Raw genomic sequence first — 14160 nt, forward strand, 5'->3', positions numbered from 1 at the left:
CCCGCCAGGGACCATCCTACCCGCCAGGGACCATCCTACCCGCCAGGGACCTTCTTAGTCAAGAATATTTTTGATCACCTTAAGAGCTCGTTATCGTGTTCGGTCGTTATCGTGTTCGGTCGTTATCGTGTTCGGTCGGGGTGTAAAAAACAATGAATACCGGCTACCTGGTTGATACCTGGTTGATGGGGTTCTGGGAGTTGTTCTACTCCCCAAGCCCGGCCCGAGGCCAGGCTTGACTTGTGAGAGTTTGGTCCACCAGGCTGTTGCTTGGAGCGGCCCTCAGCAGGCCCACATATACCTGGTTGATGGGGTTCTGGGAGTTGTTCTACTCCCCAAGCCCGGCCCGAGGCCAGGCTTGACTTGTGAGAGCTTGGTCCACCAGGCTGTTGCTTGGAGCGTCACGCAGCAGGCCCACGTACCCACCACAGCCCGGTAGGTCTGGTACTCCTTGAAGAAAACTAGTTTTCTCTTGAAGATATCGATACAGATACATGCCGTCGTGGATACAGATACATACCGTCGTGGATACAGATACATACCGTTGTGGATACAGATACATGCCGTCGTGGATACAGATACATACCGTCGCGGATACAGATACATACCTTTGTGGATACAGATACATGCCGTCGTGGATACACAGATACATACCGTCGTGGATACAGATACATACCGTCGTGGATAGAGATACATACCGTCGTTTATAGAGATACATGCCGTCGTGGATAAAGAGATACATGCCGTCGTGGATAAAGAGATACATGCCGTCGTGGATACAGATACATGCCGTCGTGGATAGAGATACATACCGTCGTTTATAGAGATACATGCCGTCGTGGATAAAGAGATACATGCCGTCGTGGATAAAGAGATACATGCCGTCGTGGATAAAGAGATACATGCCGTCGTGGATAAAGAGATACATGCCGTCGTGGATAAAGAGATACATACCGTCGTGGATAAAGAGATACATGCCGTCGTGGATACAGAGATACATGCCGTCGGTCTGATCACACAGCAGGAGTACCTGTGTCGCAGATGTCTGACAACCATCATACACTTCTGACGTGTGCAGTGACGCTGCAGTGATATTGCAGTGACGTGTGCAGTGACGCTGCAGTGATATTGCAGTGACGTGTGCAGTGACGTGTGCAGTGACGCTGCAGTGACGTGTGCAGTGACGCTGCAGTGACGTGTGCAGTGACGTGTGCAGTGACGCTGCAGTGATATTGCAGTGAAGTTGAAAAGACAGAGGATGTCAGAGCAGGATAGTGTGACGGGTGACACAGCCTTCCGCAGAGCAGGAAGTCACCTTCCTCTGCTGCAGGAGGACCTGAACTATTCAGTGACAACTTTCTATACAGACATGGAACCTGAAGTCAAGACCCTGAGAGGTGAAGCCAGAGATGCCAGGAGCTCCTATGTACTGGACGGGCCCAGACGGGAGGACAGTGTACTGGACGGGTCCAGGCGGGAGGACAGTGTACTGGACGGGTCCAGGCGGGAGGACAGTGTACTGGACGGGTCCAGGCGGGAGGACAGAGTACTGGACGGACCCAGACGGGTGGACAGTGTACTGGACGGGTCCAGACGGGAGGACAGTGTACTGGATGGGTCCAGACGGGAGGACAGTGTACTGGACGGACACAGACGGGAGGACAGTGTACTGGACGGACCCAGACGGGAGGACAGTGTACTGGACGGACCCAGACGGGAGGACAGTGTACTGGATGGGTCCAGACGGGAGGACAGTGTACTGGACGGACCCAGACGGGAGGACAGTGTACTGGATGGGTCCAGACGGCAGGACAGTGTACTGGACGGACCCAGACGGGTGGACAGTGTACTGGACGGACCTAGACGGGAGGACAGTGTACTGGACGGGTCCAGACGGGAGGACAGTGTACTGGACGGGTCCAGACGGGAGGACAGTGTACTGGACGGACCCAGACGGGTGGACAGTGTACTGGACGGGTCCAGACGGGAGGACAGTGTACTGGATGGGTCCAGACGGGAGGACAGTGTACTGGACGGACCCAGACGGGTGGACAGTGTACTGGACGGGTCCAGACGGGAGGACAGTGTACTGGACGGGTCCAGACGGGTGGACAGTGTACTGGACGGGCCCAGACGGGTGGACAGTGTACTGGACGGACCCAGACGGGAGGACAGTGTACTGGACGGGACCAGACGGGAGGACAGTGTACTGGACGGGCCCAGACGGGTGGACAGTGTACTGGACGGACCCAGACGGGTGGACAGTGTACTGGACGGACCCAGACGGGAGGACAGTGTACTGGACGGGCCCAGACGGGTGGACAGTGTACTGGACGGACCCAGACAGGAGGACAGTGTACTGGACGGGTCCAGACGGGAGGATAGTGTACTGGACGGGTCCAGACGGGAGGACAGTGTACTGGACGGGTCCAGACGGGAGGACAGTGTACTGGACGGGCCCAGACGGGAGGATAGTGTACTGGACGGGCCCAGACGGGAGGTCAGTGTACTGGACGGGTCCAGACGGGAGGACAGTGTACTGGACGGGTCCAGACGGGAGGACAGTGTACTGGACGGGCCCAGACGGGAGGACAGTGTACTGGACGGGCCCAGACGGGAGGTCAGTGTACTGGACGGGTCCAGACGGGAGGACAGTGTACTGGACGGGTCCAGACGGGAGGACAGTGTACTGGACGGGTCCAGACGGGAGGACAGTGTACTGGACGGGTCCATGAAACGGTATGATAGTACTGGACTGGACGCCACAAAGATCTGGGTGACACAGGACAATGAGTGCACCTCATCTCTATGCCAACAACATGACGATCGAGAGCCACAGTGCCACAGAACAGTGCCAGTACCTGAAGCACATGCTCCGTAGAATCCACCAGAGGCTTTCCTTTTAGTGTCCTATCTTGAGGTTATCTTGAGATGATTTCGGGGCTTTTATTTTTTAGTGTCCCCGCGGCCCGGTCCTCGAATAGGCCTCCACCCCCAGGAAGCAGCCTGTGACAGCTGACTAACACCCAGGTACCTATTTTACTGCTAGGTAACAGGGGCATAGGGTGAAAGAAACTCTGCCTATTGTTTCTCGCCGGCGCCTGGGATCGAACCCAGGACCACAGGATCACAAGTCCGGCGTGCTGTCCGCTCGGCCGACCGGTGTTAGTTAAGTCCTAATTAAGACTTTCCTTATAGTTTCTTTATAGAGCCTTATAATTAAGATTCATTTGACGTTGAAAAGCTACAAGTCCTACACAGCCACACGAACAGTATACAGCAAGTGTATGCTGTACCCAGAGAACATACATACATGCATACATAACGTATTCTACACCAGACGCCGGCTGATGGGTCGGCATCTGGGGTATATTTATATATATATAGGGGTATATTTATATATAAAATTTTGGGTTGAGTATTCAGCGACCCATTGCACTCTATGGAGGGCAAACACCTTTAACCCTGGCTATGTAGGACAGATGCAAACGTGTATAGGTTCATTAACATTGTATAATTATAGGGCCACATATGGGGAAGATAAAGGATCGTGAGGATCTTGATTAAATGCTTACATCGTATTATCAGACTCGCCAAACAATTACATTAACCTGATATGTTAATGAGATATGTATCAATGAGAAACTCAACTGGAGGTTTGATGTGACTCGAACCCGTGATCAAGGCACTCCCGCCGCTCACACTACCACTGTTCCACCCAGACCTGCTAAAAGTTATACATGCGGGATCCTACTGAATCCCTAGGAACATTGGATGGTTTCTACCGAAGCCATCCCAAGTTTAACTATTCAGGACACTATAAACTCATTTGTCGGAAAACCCAACACCACTTGCAGGCGATGAGTCACAATAACGTGGCTGAAGTATGTTGACCGGACCACACACTAGAAAGTGAAGGGACAACGACGTTTCGATCCGTCCTAGACCATTCTCAAGTCGATTGTGGATTCACAATCGGCTTGAGATTGGTCCAAGACGGACCGAAACGTCGTCGTCCCTTCACCTTTTAGTGTGTGGTCTGCCCAACACCATTTACTAATATTTAATACAATAGGAAGATAATATTGCTGCTGGGTTGTATAAATAGATTCACTCAGAAGACGGCAGTGGAATTTTCCGTCAATAGAAAACAGGATATTATTACAAATGTCGCTATTAATTTCACCAGCTAATTCTGTTGGAAACATTCTTAATACAGTAGTCTTTGGACTTTAAACATCATAAAAACATCTCACTTGAATTAACTTTATTATTAGTACCAAAATAGAGTAAATGTGACCTTTCTAGCACTTCCTGACATCTGGGCAAGAGAGCCAGGGCGTCAGTGGAGGACGACTGGGGTCAGCCATTGTTAATTTTATCAACAAATTCGCTGGAACAGAACAGCTCCTATACACGTCAAAGATTGAGGAAAGATGTGCACGTTCGTAAGTACTTGCGTAACTGCTTCGTGAATCTGGCCGATGGTGCCCAACCATTTGAACAGACGGGGATTGAACGCAGACCTGAAAGAAACGAGACCATCGCTCGGCCGTCAAATCCCAGTGGCTGGACTGGGCGCGGATGACTACTGGATCTATCTCAATTATTGTTGGCGAAATATAAATAGGTAATTGACATTGGAAAGTGTGAAATTGTGTAACTGTGTTACTTGTGGTCTTCACAGCCCGGTGTCTCGAGCGCTCACAACGTCACTAAACTGATGTACTAAGTTGCCCGAACCTAACCTACCCGAGGACCCACGAACAGAAAACGGGACATTCACGTCAATTTTGCTATTCGTTGTCATTTTTAGTACATCAATTTTTGGCCTTACGGGATTTATATGTCAAAATGTAATGTACTATTCAGGGGGAACGGGTTGTGAGGACAAGGAGTTGGGATACGAGGACAAGGAGCTGAGATGTGAGGACAAGGAGCTGCATAGGATACGAGGACAAGGAGCTGAGATGTGAGGACAAGGAGCTGCATAGGATACGAGGACAAGGAGCTGAGTTGTGAGGACAAGGAGCTGCATGGGATACGAGGACAAGGAGCTGAGATGTGAGGAGAAGGAGCTGCATGGGATACGAGGACAAGGAGCTGAGATGTGAGGACAAGGAGCTGAGATGTGAGGACAAGGAGCTGCATGAGATATGAGGTCAAGGAACTGAGATGTGAGGACAAGGAGCTGCATGAGATATGAGGTCAAGGAACTGGGATATGAGGACAAGGAGCTGCATGAGATATGAGGTCAAGGAACTGGGATATGAGGACAGACTGAAGGAACGGCGCCCAACCTCTAGAACCAACAGTTCCAGCGGTTGGGTTCGAACGCTGGCCCTGCAAGAAGCGGGGCCGGTGCTGTACCAGTCACAGATTGTCCAAGTAAGTAAGTACACAACTCACTTATGTACCTCCGTGCTCCACACTCTTCTCTCTTCCATCTTTCTCTTTCCCTTTCCCATTTCAATTCACTCCTCCCTCTCATCCTCATTTCCTCTTTTCTATGACCCTCCCTTTCCCTCATTTCTTTCATCTCTTCCCCTTCCCTCATTTCTTTTTCCCCTTTTCCTCATCTCTTTTTCCCCTTTCCCTCTCATTTACCTCCCTTTCTCCCCTTCCTTCATTCTTCCCCTCATCTCCCACCGAAGACTTGAGTAAACTTGATGACTGGTCTTCGTCAGGTCTCATCCCATACTCATCCTGTGAGCGGTAGCGCAAAAAACATTACAGAGGGCACAAAAGGTCTTTATCAGACCTCATCTTAGATTATTACATAAACAATTTCATCTATCCTTCACACCTTATAGATACAATGTCAGCTAGTTACAGAGAAAGTGCTATTTCAAGAGCTATATATTTACAGTAAGTCATCATACATTAATGGTAGCCCGCCAAACACACCGAAACTACGACGTTGGTACAACGTTCGAACAAGTTTTAACACCTCCTAACCAGTTATAATAACCAATATAGCAAGTTGTAACAACGTTCTAATACGTCATAAACACGTTAAGCCAAGATGTAACAACTTTATTACAAGTTGTAACAAGCGGAAAATGGAGACAGTTTCGGTTTGTGTTTCCAGGGCTAGGTCTTATCGCTAATACATAATAGTTTGACCAATGGAGATAGTCATAGGGGAGCTTTAGTTTATTATTAGTCTTCACAATAGCTCTGGTTGTAGAAATACCGGGAGGTGTGTACCGGAGCAGCTGGAATGGTTACAGTTCTACTGGGTGTTTTATTTGTTGTCGTGTAGTGTAGGTAGTGTAATTTTTTGGGGAGTTGTGTACTGGGTGTAGGCATAGAGTACGTTGGGAGAGTACCGGGTGTAGGTACAGAACATGCGTTACACTTACTAGGTATTAAACACAGAAATCACAATTGCGTGATGCATCAAATGAACAAATTCACAATTGTGATTTCTGTGTGTAATGAAGTAAGGGCGAAGAGGGAGAACGGCCTAATTGACATAGCTCGAGTGCATGGGGGGAGTTGTGTAAAACCCTGGTTTGTGCCTCGGAGAGGCTGCAGGATCCAGTAAGTTCAGTAGAACTTCGGTTTCAACTCCTTTTACCATGTCGTAGCTCAGTCGATTAAGGCAGCGTCTGGGATGCTCTCGGACGTAGGTTCGAATCCTCGTCAGGGGCTGTGGGATATTTGGGCTTGATTCTGATTATTTAATTATTAATGTAGTAAATTAAATTACGAAGGACCACCCACTTTTAAAGTAAAGAGGGAAACTGAGAATTTCTGATCATTAGATAATTTCTAGATGAAACCAGTGACTATGGATAAAACTAGAAAGCATGATCATAATAATAATTAATGGGCTGTATTATTAAATGAAACAAACCTCAAACACCTACATTGGGGGGTTATTACTGGAGGTAAGTACGTCCAGGAATCAGTGTGGTTCGTTCACTAATTCAATTAATAATAATCTAATCCTATAAGATAAGGTTGAAACTAATCTTATTAGCATAAAGAGGAATATAAAATATGAGCATAATGATGAGTTACAGTAAATTACATATTTATCTCAAAACATTCTGCATAAATTAAATTGCAATGGAATAGTAAAAGGAAATAAATCTTAGCTTGACGAAGATTCCTTTAGAAACCATTGAAGTCCTCTTATTCTCCAGACTCGGTACATAGACGAGTGTTACCGGTTAACATGGAGAAAGCAGCGTGAGGAATTCTTCTCTCGTGCTGCAAGATAAATAATTTTCAGTAGCAACTGATTTGACTACTTAATTTATATTCAAGAATATTGAAATTTACAGGTGACAAATTTTAATCACCTGTTATTAGGTGTTATCGCGCGTCTTAACGAACAATCACCCTGCTATTATCAATCTTATACCTGATGCATCAAATAAAGGAATACTTAGCTGTGGGCACTGTATAAGTATTAAGATTGCCGTATTTCGCATCCCAGGCTCCGGTGAACCTATCCTGGATAATGATGCGCTTCGGCTAGCTGGTCACGTGTCGTCAGGAACCAAGTCAAAGGGCTCCTTATTTAACACCAGCACTAGTTGAAGATATTATCTGCAAGGTTATTCACGCCTCACAGTGGCGGCTTTCATCTGAGGAAGGATAACACCTGCCCTATTTGCGGGGCAATGGCGTCTTCTTATGAGTACGGTAAGCGCAGGTCTACTTCCTTTCGGCTCTGCACGTGTCCGCGTACTGAGGAGGATGGCGTCCCTCCAACCCACGCCGAGTCGACGTTCGTAAAACAAATAATTGTCTCGAACATTAATATTTCTCGCATTTGCTCTTGAAACGTTAAAGACTGGACGGGTTTATTATTTAGAGGAACAAAATATTATTATTTACCAATCTAAGAATAGTAAATATATAAGGGAGAGGAATTAATGTCTCCCCATGGCATTCATTGATGACGTTAACTCTATCGCGAGGTAGACGCTATGATTCTAACGCTCTATTCGGCTTTTAGTTAGAGGACAATTCGTCTGCAATCAGTTATCATACAGAATGCTTTAATTATGGAGAATCGTATTTAATTCTCACACAAATTGGATATAATGTGTTTACTGTAAGGAAATCTGACGCAATACTGGCGTCAGGTGACGTGAGAATTCTAGCCTAATGCACAGATGAATTATTAGTACATGAGAATTCTACGAGTTGTTAATTTTACTTACTACAATATTTAGTATGGTTAGTAATAAGTAATAAGAATACAAAAATGTTGTATTCGGTGTTGGAAATATCCAACAGGGGCCTTGTGAATTTGTTTTTACTAGTTATACTTGCATAAGGAGTATGATGTACTAACAATGAATAATGGGTAGAGGGATGAAAGTTACATTTAGAGCGGATATACTTCATGTTATGGTGTACAGAGGCACATCCAGGGGGTGTAGGTGTACTGAACTACTTGCATGGGTGTAATGCGTACTGAATTACTTATAGGGGGGTGTAAAATGTACTGATTTGTCTAATGAGGGTGTAAGGTGTACTAAGTTACCTATGGGGTATAAAGTACTGAATTTCACCTATACGGGTGTAACGTATAATAAATTACGACCACTAATTATGAATTACTGCCTAATTCATACTTCGTGATGATAACTGGGGAGAGAGAGAGAGAGAGAGAGAGAGAGAGAGAGAGAGAGAGGGAGAGAACAGAGAGCGAGCGAGCAGCTAAGTTAGAAACTGCAATGTGCAACGGGCGGAGGAAATCGTTAAATAGTTAGCGACTAGAGGCTGTTTGATTGGCTGGGGAATTCATTGCCGTAGAAGATGATTGGTGCCTTATTGGTGCACTAGTACCACCATCACTAAGGTGGTTATGGTGGTACTAGTGTTGGTGGTGATTGTGGTACTGATACTGGTGGTGATGGTAGGGGGGGTGTTATGATCGCCGTATAAATACAACCTTCCAGCTTAAAGACCTGGGATTAGATTCACGAAGCAGTTACGCAAGCACTTACGAACGTGTACATCTTTCCTCAATCTTTGACGGCATTGGTTATATTTATTAAACAGTTTACAAGTATGAAAACTTCCCAATCAACTGTTATTGTTGTTATAAACAGCCTCATGGTGCTTCGGAGCTCATCAACTGTTTAATAATTGTAAACAAAGCCGCCAAAGATTAGGAAAAGATGTACAGGTTCGTAAGTGCTTGCATAACTGCTTCGTGAATCTGGCCTCTGAAGGCAACATATAAAGAGTCATTTAGGTCCAACCTACACATGTGTTAGACGACCAAGAGTAAAGTACAAGTTGCACTATTTCATGGTAATTTCTGTTTTATTAAATTCCAAGGGGTTAGCCTAGCGACATTCTTTGTCAAAATGACGCTTAGTCAGGCAGTACTGTGACAGGAGTGGCAGTACTGTGACAGGAGTGGAAGTACTGTGACAGTACTGTGACAGGAGTGTCAGCACTGTGGCAGGAGTGTCAGTACTGTGGCAGGAGTGTCAGTACTGTGGCAGAAGTGGCAGCACTGTGACAGGACTGTCAGCACTGTGACAGGACTGTCAGCACTGTGACAAGACTGTCAGCACTGTGACAGGACTGCCAGCACTGTGACAGGACTGTCAGCACTGTGACAGGACTGTCAGTACTGTGACATGAGTGTCAGCACTGTGGCAGGAGTGTCAGTACTGTGGCAGGAGTGTCAGTACTGTGGCAGAAGTGGCAGGACTGTCAGCACTGTGACAGGACTGTCAGCACTGTGACAGGACTGTCAGCACTGTGACAGGACTGTCAGCACTGTGACAGGACTGCCAGCACTGTGACAGGACTGTCAGCACTGTGACAGGACTGTCAGTACTGTGACAGGAGTGTCAGCACTGTGGCAGGAGTGTCAGTACTGTGGCAGGAGTGTCAGTACTGTGGCAGAAGTGGCAGCACTGTGACAGGACTGTCAGCACTGTGACAGGACTGTCAGCACTGTGACAGGACTGTCAGCACTGTGACAGGACTGCCAGCACTGTGACAGGACTGTCAGCACTGTGACAGGACTGTCAGTACTGTGACAGGAGTGTCAGCACTGTGACAGGAGTGTCAGGACTGTCAGCACTGTGACAGGAGTGTCAGGACTGTCAGCACTGTGACAGGAGTGTCAGGACTGTCAGCACTGTGACAGGAGTGTCAGCACTGTGACAGGAGTGTCAGCACTGTGACAGGAGTGTCAGCACTGTGACAGGACTGTCAGCACTGTGACAGGACTGTCAGCACTGTGACAGGACTGTCAGCACTGTGACAGGAGTGTCAGCACTGTGACAGGACTGTCAGTACTGTGACAGGAGTGTCAGCACTGTGACAGGACTGTCAGTACTGTGACAGGAGTGTCAGCACTGTGACAGAAGTGGCAGCACTGTGACAGAAGTGGCAGCACTGTGGCAGGACTGTCAGTACTGTGACAGAAGTGTCAGCACTGTGACAGGAGTGTCAGCACTGTGACAGGAGTGTCAGCACTGTGACAGGAGTGTCAGCACTGTGACAGGAGTGTCAGCACTGTGACAGGAGTGTCAGCACTGTGACAGGAGTGTCAGCACTGTGACAGGAGTGTCAGCACTGTGACAGAAGTGTCAGCACTGTGACAGAAGTGTCAGCACTGTGACAGGAGTGTCACTACTGTGACAGGAGTGACTACTGTGGCAGGAGTGTCAGTACTGTGGCAGAAGTGGCAGCACTGTGGCAGGAGTGTCAGCATTGTGACAGAAGTGTCAGCACTGTGACAGGAGTGTCAGCACTGTGACAGGAGTGTCAGCACTGTGGCAGGAGTGTCAGTACTGTGACAGGACTGTCAGCACTGTGACAGAAGTGTCAGCACTGACAGGACTGTCTGCACTGTGACAGGAGTGTCAGCACTGTGACAGGAGTGTCACTACTGTGACAGGAGTGACAGTACTGTGGCAGGAGTGTCAGTACTGTGGCAGAAGTGGCAGCACTGTCAGTACTGTGACAGGACTGTCAGCACTGTGACAGGAGTGTCAGCACTGTGACAGGAGTGTCACTACTGTGACAGGAGTGTCAGCACTGTGACGAGTGGCAGCACTGACAGGAGTGACAGAACTGTGACAGGACTGTCAGCACTGTGACAGTACTGTGGCAGGAGTGTCAGTACTGTGGCAGGACTGTCAGCACTGTGACAGGACTGTCAGCACTGTGACAGGAGTGTCACTACTGTGACAGGAGTGTCAGCACTGTGACAGGAGTGTCAGCACTGTGACAGGAGTGACAGTACTGTGGCAGGAGTGGCAGAACTGTGGCAGGACTGTCAGCAATGTGACAGAAGTGGCAGGACTGTCAGCACTGTGACAGGAGTGACGGTACTGTGACAGGAGTGGCAGCACTGTGACAGGAGTGGCAGCACTGTGACAGGAGTGACAGAACTGTGACAGGACTGTCAGCACTGTGACAGAAGTGGCAGCACTGTGACAGGAGTGACAGTACTGTGACAGGAGTGGCAGCACTGTGACAGGAGTGGCAGCACTGTGACAGGAGTGGCAGCACTGTGACAGGAGTGGCAGCACTGTGACAGGAGTGGCAGCACTGTGACAGGAGCGAGCAGAGGTTCCTCAACTCCCTCTGTCATTAGTTAATAACGATCCCCTTCCCCTTACCCCTTAGTCAGCTGTTCCTGAAGGGAACAAATAGGACCAATGGTTATAATTATTACTAGCATGCACAAATATGTCTATACCTTGATTGAGTGCTATATTATAATAGTGAGACTGACGTTATAGCCTAGTGATAAATATATTTTTTTTGGAAATCCATTTGAATAATTTTAGAATCGAGTAATTCACTTTAAAACTCAATATAGATTGTGAGGATTTGATATTGACCAGAGGTGAAAGAATACCCCCATGGTGATACTACACATTAGAGTAAACTTTGAGTTGACCGAATCATGTGTGATTATTAGTTCAAGAGACGGACTAGGCTGCAGGGATAGCAGAGGTGGCTGGCGCACTGACTCGTTGCCTGACAAATCGTGTGTCGATTCCGGACTTGTCAGTACTGTGCAGCCATGAAGTAAACCAGGACCAATGCATGGGTGTTGTCGACTGTACTGATGCAACCCATCCTCCTAAATAGAACGTCGCATTTTGACGAATACCTAATACCATTCAAAAGGTGTTGCTCTACAAAATGGTGGCGACTCGCGAAATTAACATACTTTCGCAATTGGCTATGTTTTTGAATGGTGGTGCACCAGGTGGTGATCTTTATTGAATGGTGGTACACCAGGTGGTGATCTTTATTGAATGGTGGTGCACCAGGTGGTGATCTTCATTGCATGGTGGTGCACCAGGTGGTGATCTTTATTGAATGGTGGTGCACCAGGTGGTGATCTTTATTGAATGGTGGTGCACCAGGTGGTGATCTTTATTGAATGGTGGTGCACCAGGTGGTGATCTTCATTGCATGGTGGTGCACCAGGTGGTGATCTTCATTGCATGGTGGTGCACCAGGTGGTGATCTTTATTGAATGGTGGTGCACCAGGTGGTGATCTTTATTGAATGGTGGTGCACCAGGTGGTGATCTTTATTGAATGGTGGTGCACCAGGTGGTGATCTTTATTGAATGGTGGTGCACCAGGTGGTGATCTTTATTGAATGGTGGTGCACCAGGTGGTGATCTTTATTGAATGGTGGTGCACCAGGTGGTGATCTTTATTGAATGGTGGTGCACCAGGTGGTGATCTTCATTGCATGGTGGTGCACCAGGTGGTGATCTTTATTGAATGGTGGTGCACCAGGTGGTGATCTTCATTGCATGGTGGTGCACCAGGTGGTGATCTTTATTGAATGGTGGTGCACCAGGTGGTGATCTTCATTGAATGGTGGTGCACCAGGTGATCTTTATTGAATGGTGGTGCACCAGGTGGTGATCTTCATTGAATGGTGGTGCACCAGGTGGTGATCTTCATTGAATGGTGGTGCACCAGGATGTACAAAGATTGCTATATACTGATTATGAGTGCTATGTTATAATAGTGAGACTGACTTTGTAGCCATATGAATAATTTTAGAATCGAGTAACTCGCTTTAAAACTCAATATTGATCGTGAGGAATTGTTTAACAAGGTACTAAATATTGGCCAGAGGTGAAAGAATACCCCCATGGTGATACTACCCATTAGAGTAAACTTTGAGTTAGTCGAATCGTGTGTGATTATTTGAGAAATATATATACCGTATATATAATTATATATTATTGGTAGATGAGGCTACATTTGAGGTGGATATGTACATGTTTCTTTCACTAGTAAGTATCGTTGTTTAAAAATTTTTTGCTAATCCCCTCCAATTTCATCGACTTGCCAAGCTATAAATACAAGTTGTAGTAAACCTCAGGGTATACTGAATACTGAGAACAATTTAAATAACACCACCAAATTAATTGGGTATACAAGTTGAAGAGATGGACTAGGCTGCAAGGATAGCAGAGAGGCGGCTGGCGTACTGTTTCCTGACAAATCGTGTGTCGATTCCGGACATAAGCCATGAAGTAAAGCAGGACCGATGCATTGGCGTTAACGACGTTACCAGTACAACCCGTCCACCCAATAGAACGTCGCATTTTGATGTATACTTTCCTGTGGCCAAAAGGTGTTGTACGACAAATGATAGCGACCAACGAAATTGACATACTTTCCCGTTTTCTGCTTTGGGTCCTCTGGTAGGCTAGGATAGGGGATTTAGTACGACAGTTTCTCGACGTTGGAAAACCTTTGGAGGACGGGCTGACCAGTGATGGTTTTCAGCCAGCGGAAGCCAGTAGACATCACTAGACTAGGTATCCTAGGGCCAGATTCACGAAAGCGCTTACGCAAGCACTTACGAACGTGTACATCTTTCCTCAATCTTTGACGGCTTTGGTTACATTTATTAAACAGTTTACAAGCATGAAAACTTCTCAATCAACTGTTGTTATTGTTATAAACAGCCTCCTGGTGCTTCGGAGCTCATTAACTGTTTAATAATTGTAAACAAAGCCGCCAAAGATTGAGAAAAGATGTACAGGTTCGTAAGTGTTTGCGTAACTGCTTTCGTGAATCTGGCCTCTGGTCTTCTGTATAAATTTGTTTACCTGCAACTGGGAGGGCAGCCAGCGATCTGAGGGTCCTATTCTTGGCACTGGGGTGGAGAGGT

At 47.1% G+C, this 14160-nt stretch overlaps 1 protein-coding gene across 1 annotated transcript; it reads left to right on the forward strand.

The window, feature by feature from the left end:
* The first annotated feature begins 1258 nt into the window (after positions 1 to 1258).
* LOC138357234 (EF-hand calcium-binding domain-containing protein 5-like) lies at positions 1259 to 2881 on the forward strand. Its single transcript, XM_069313894.1, has one exon. The coding sequence runs from the start codon at positions 1259 to 1261 to the stop codon at positions 2879 to 2881; it is 1623 nt and encodes a 540-aa protein (XP_069169995.1).
* The last annotated feature ends 11279 nt before the right edge of the window (positions 2882 to 14160 follow it).

This window comes from Procambarus clarkii, chromosome 76, assembly GCF_040958095.1.
Source record: "Procambarus clarkii isolate CNS0578487 chromosome 76, FALCON_Pclarkii_2.0, whole genome shotgun sequence".
NCBI lineage: Eukaryota > Metazoa > Arthropoda > Malacostraca > Decapoda > Cambaridae > Procambarus > Procambarus clarkii.

Bases quoted from the DNA above. Each gene is read 5' to 3' on its own strand.
- LOC138357234 (XM_069313894.1), top strand. From the start codon at position 1,259: ATGTCAGAGCAGGATAGTGTGACGGGTGACACAGCCTTCCGCAGAGCA.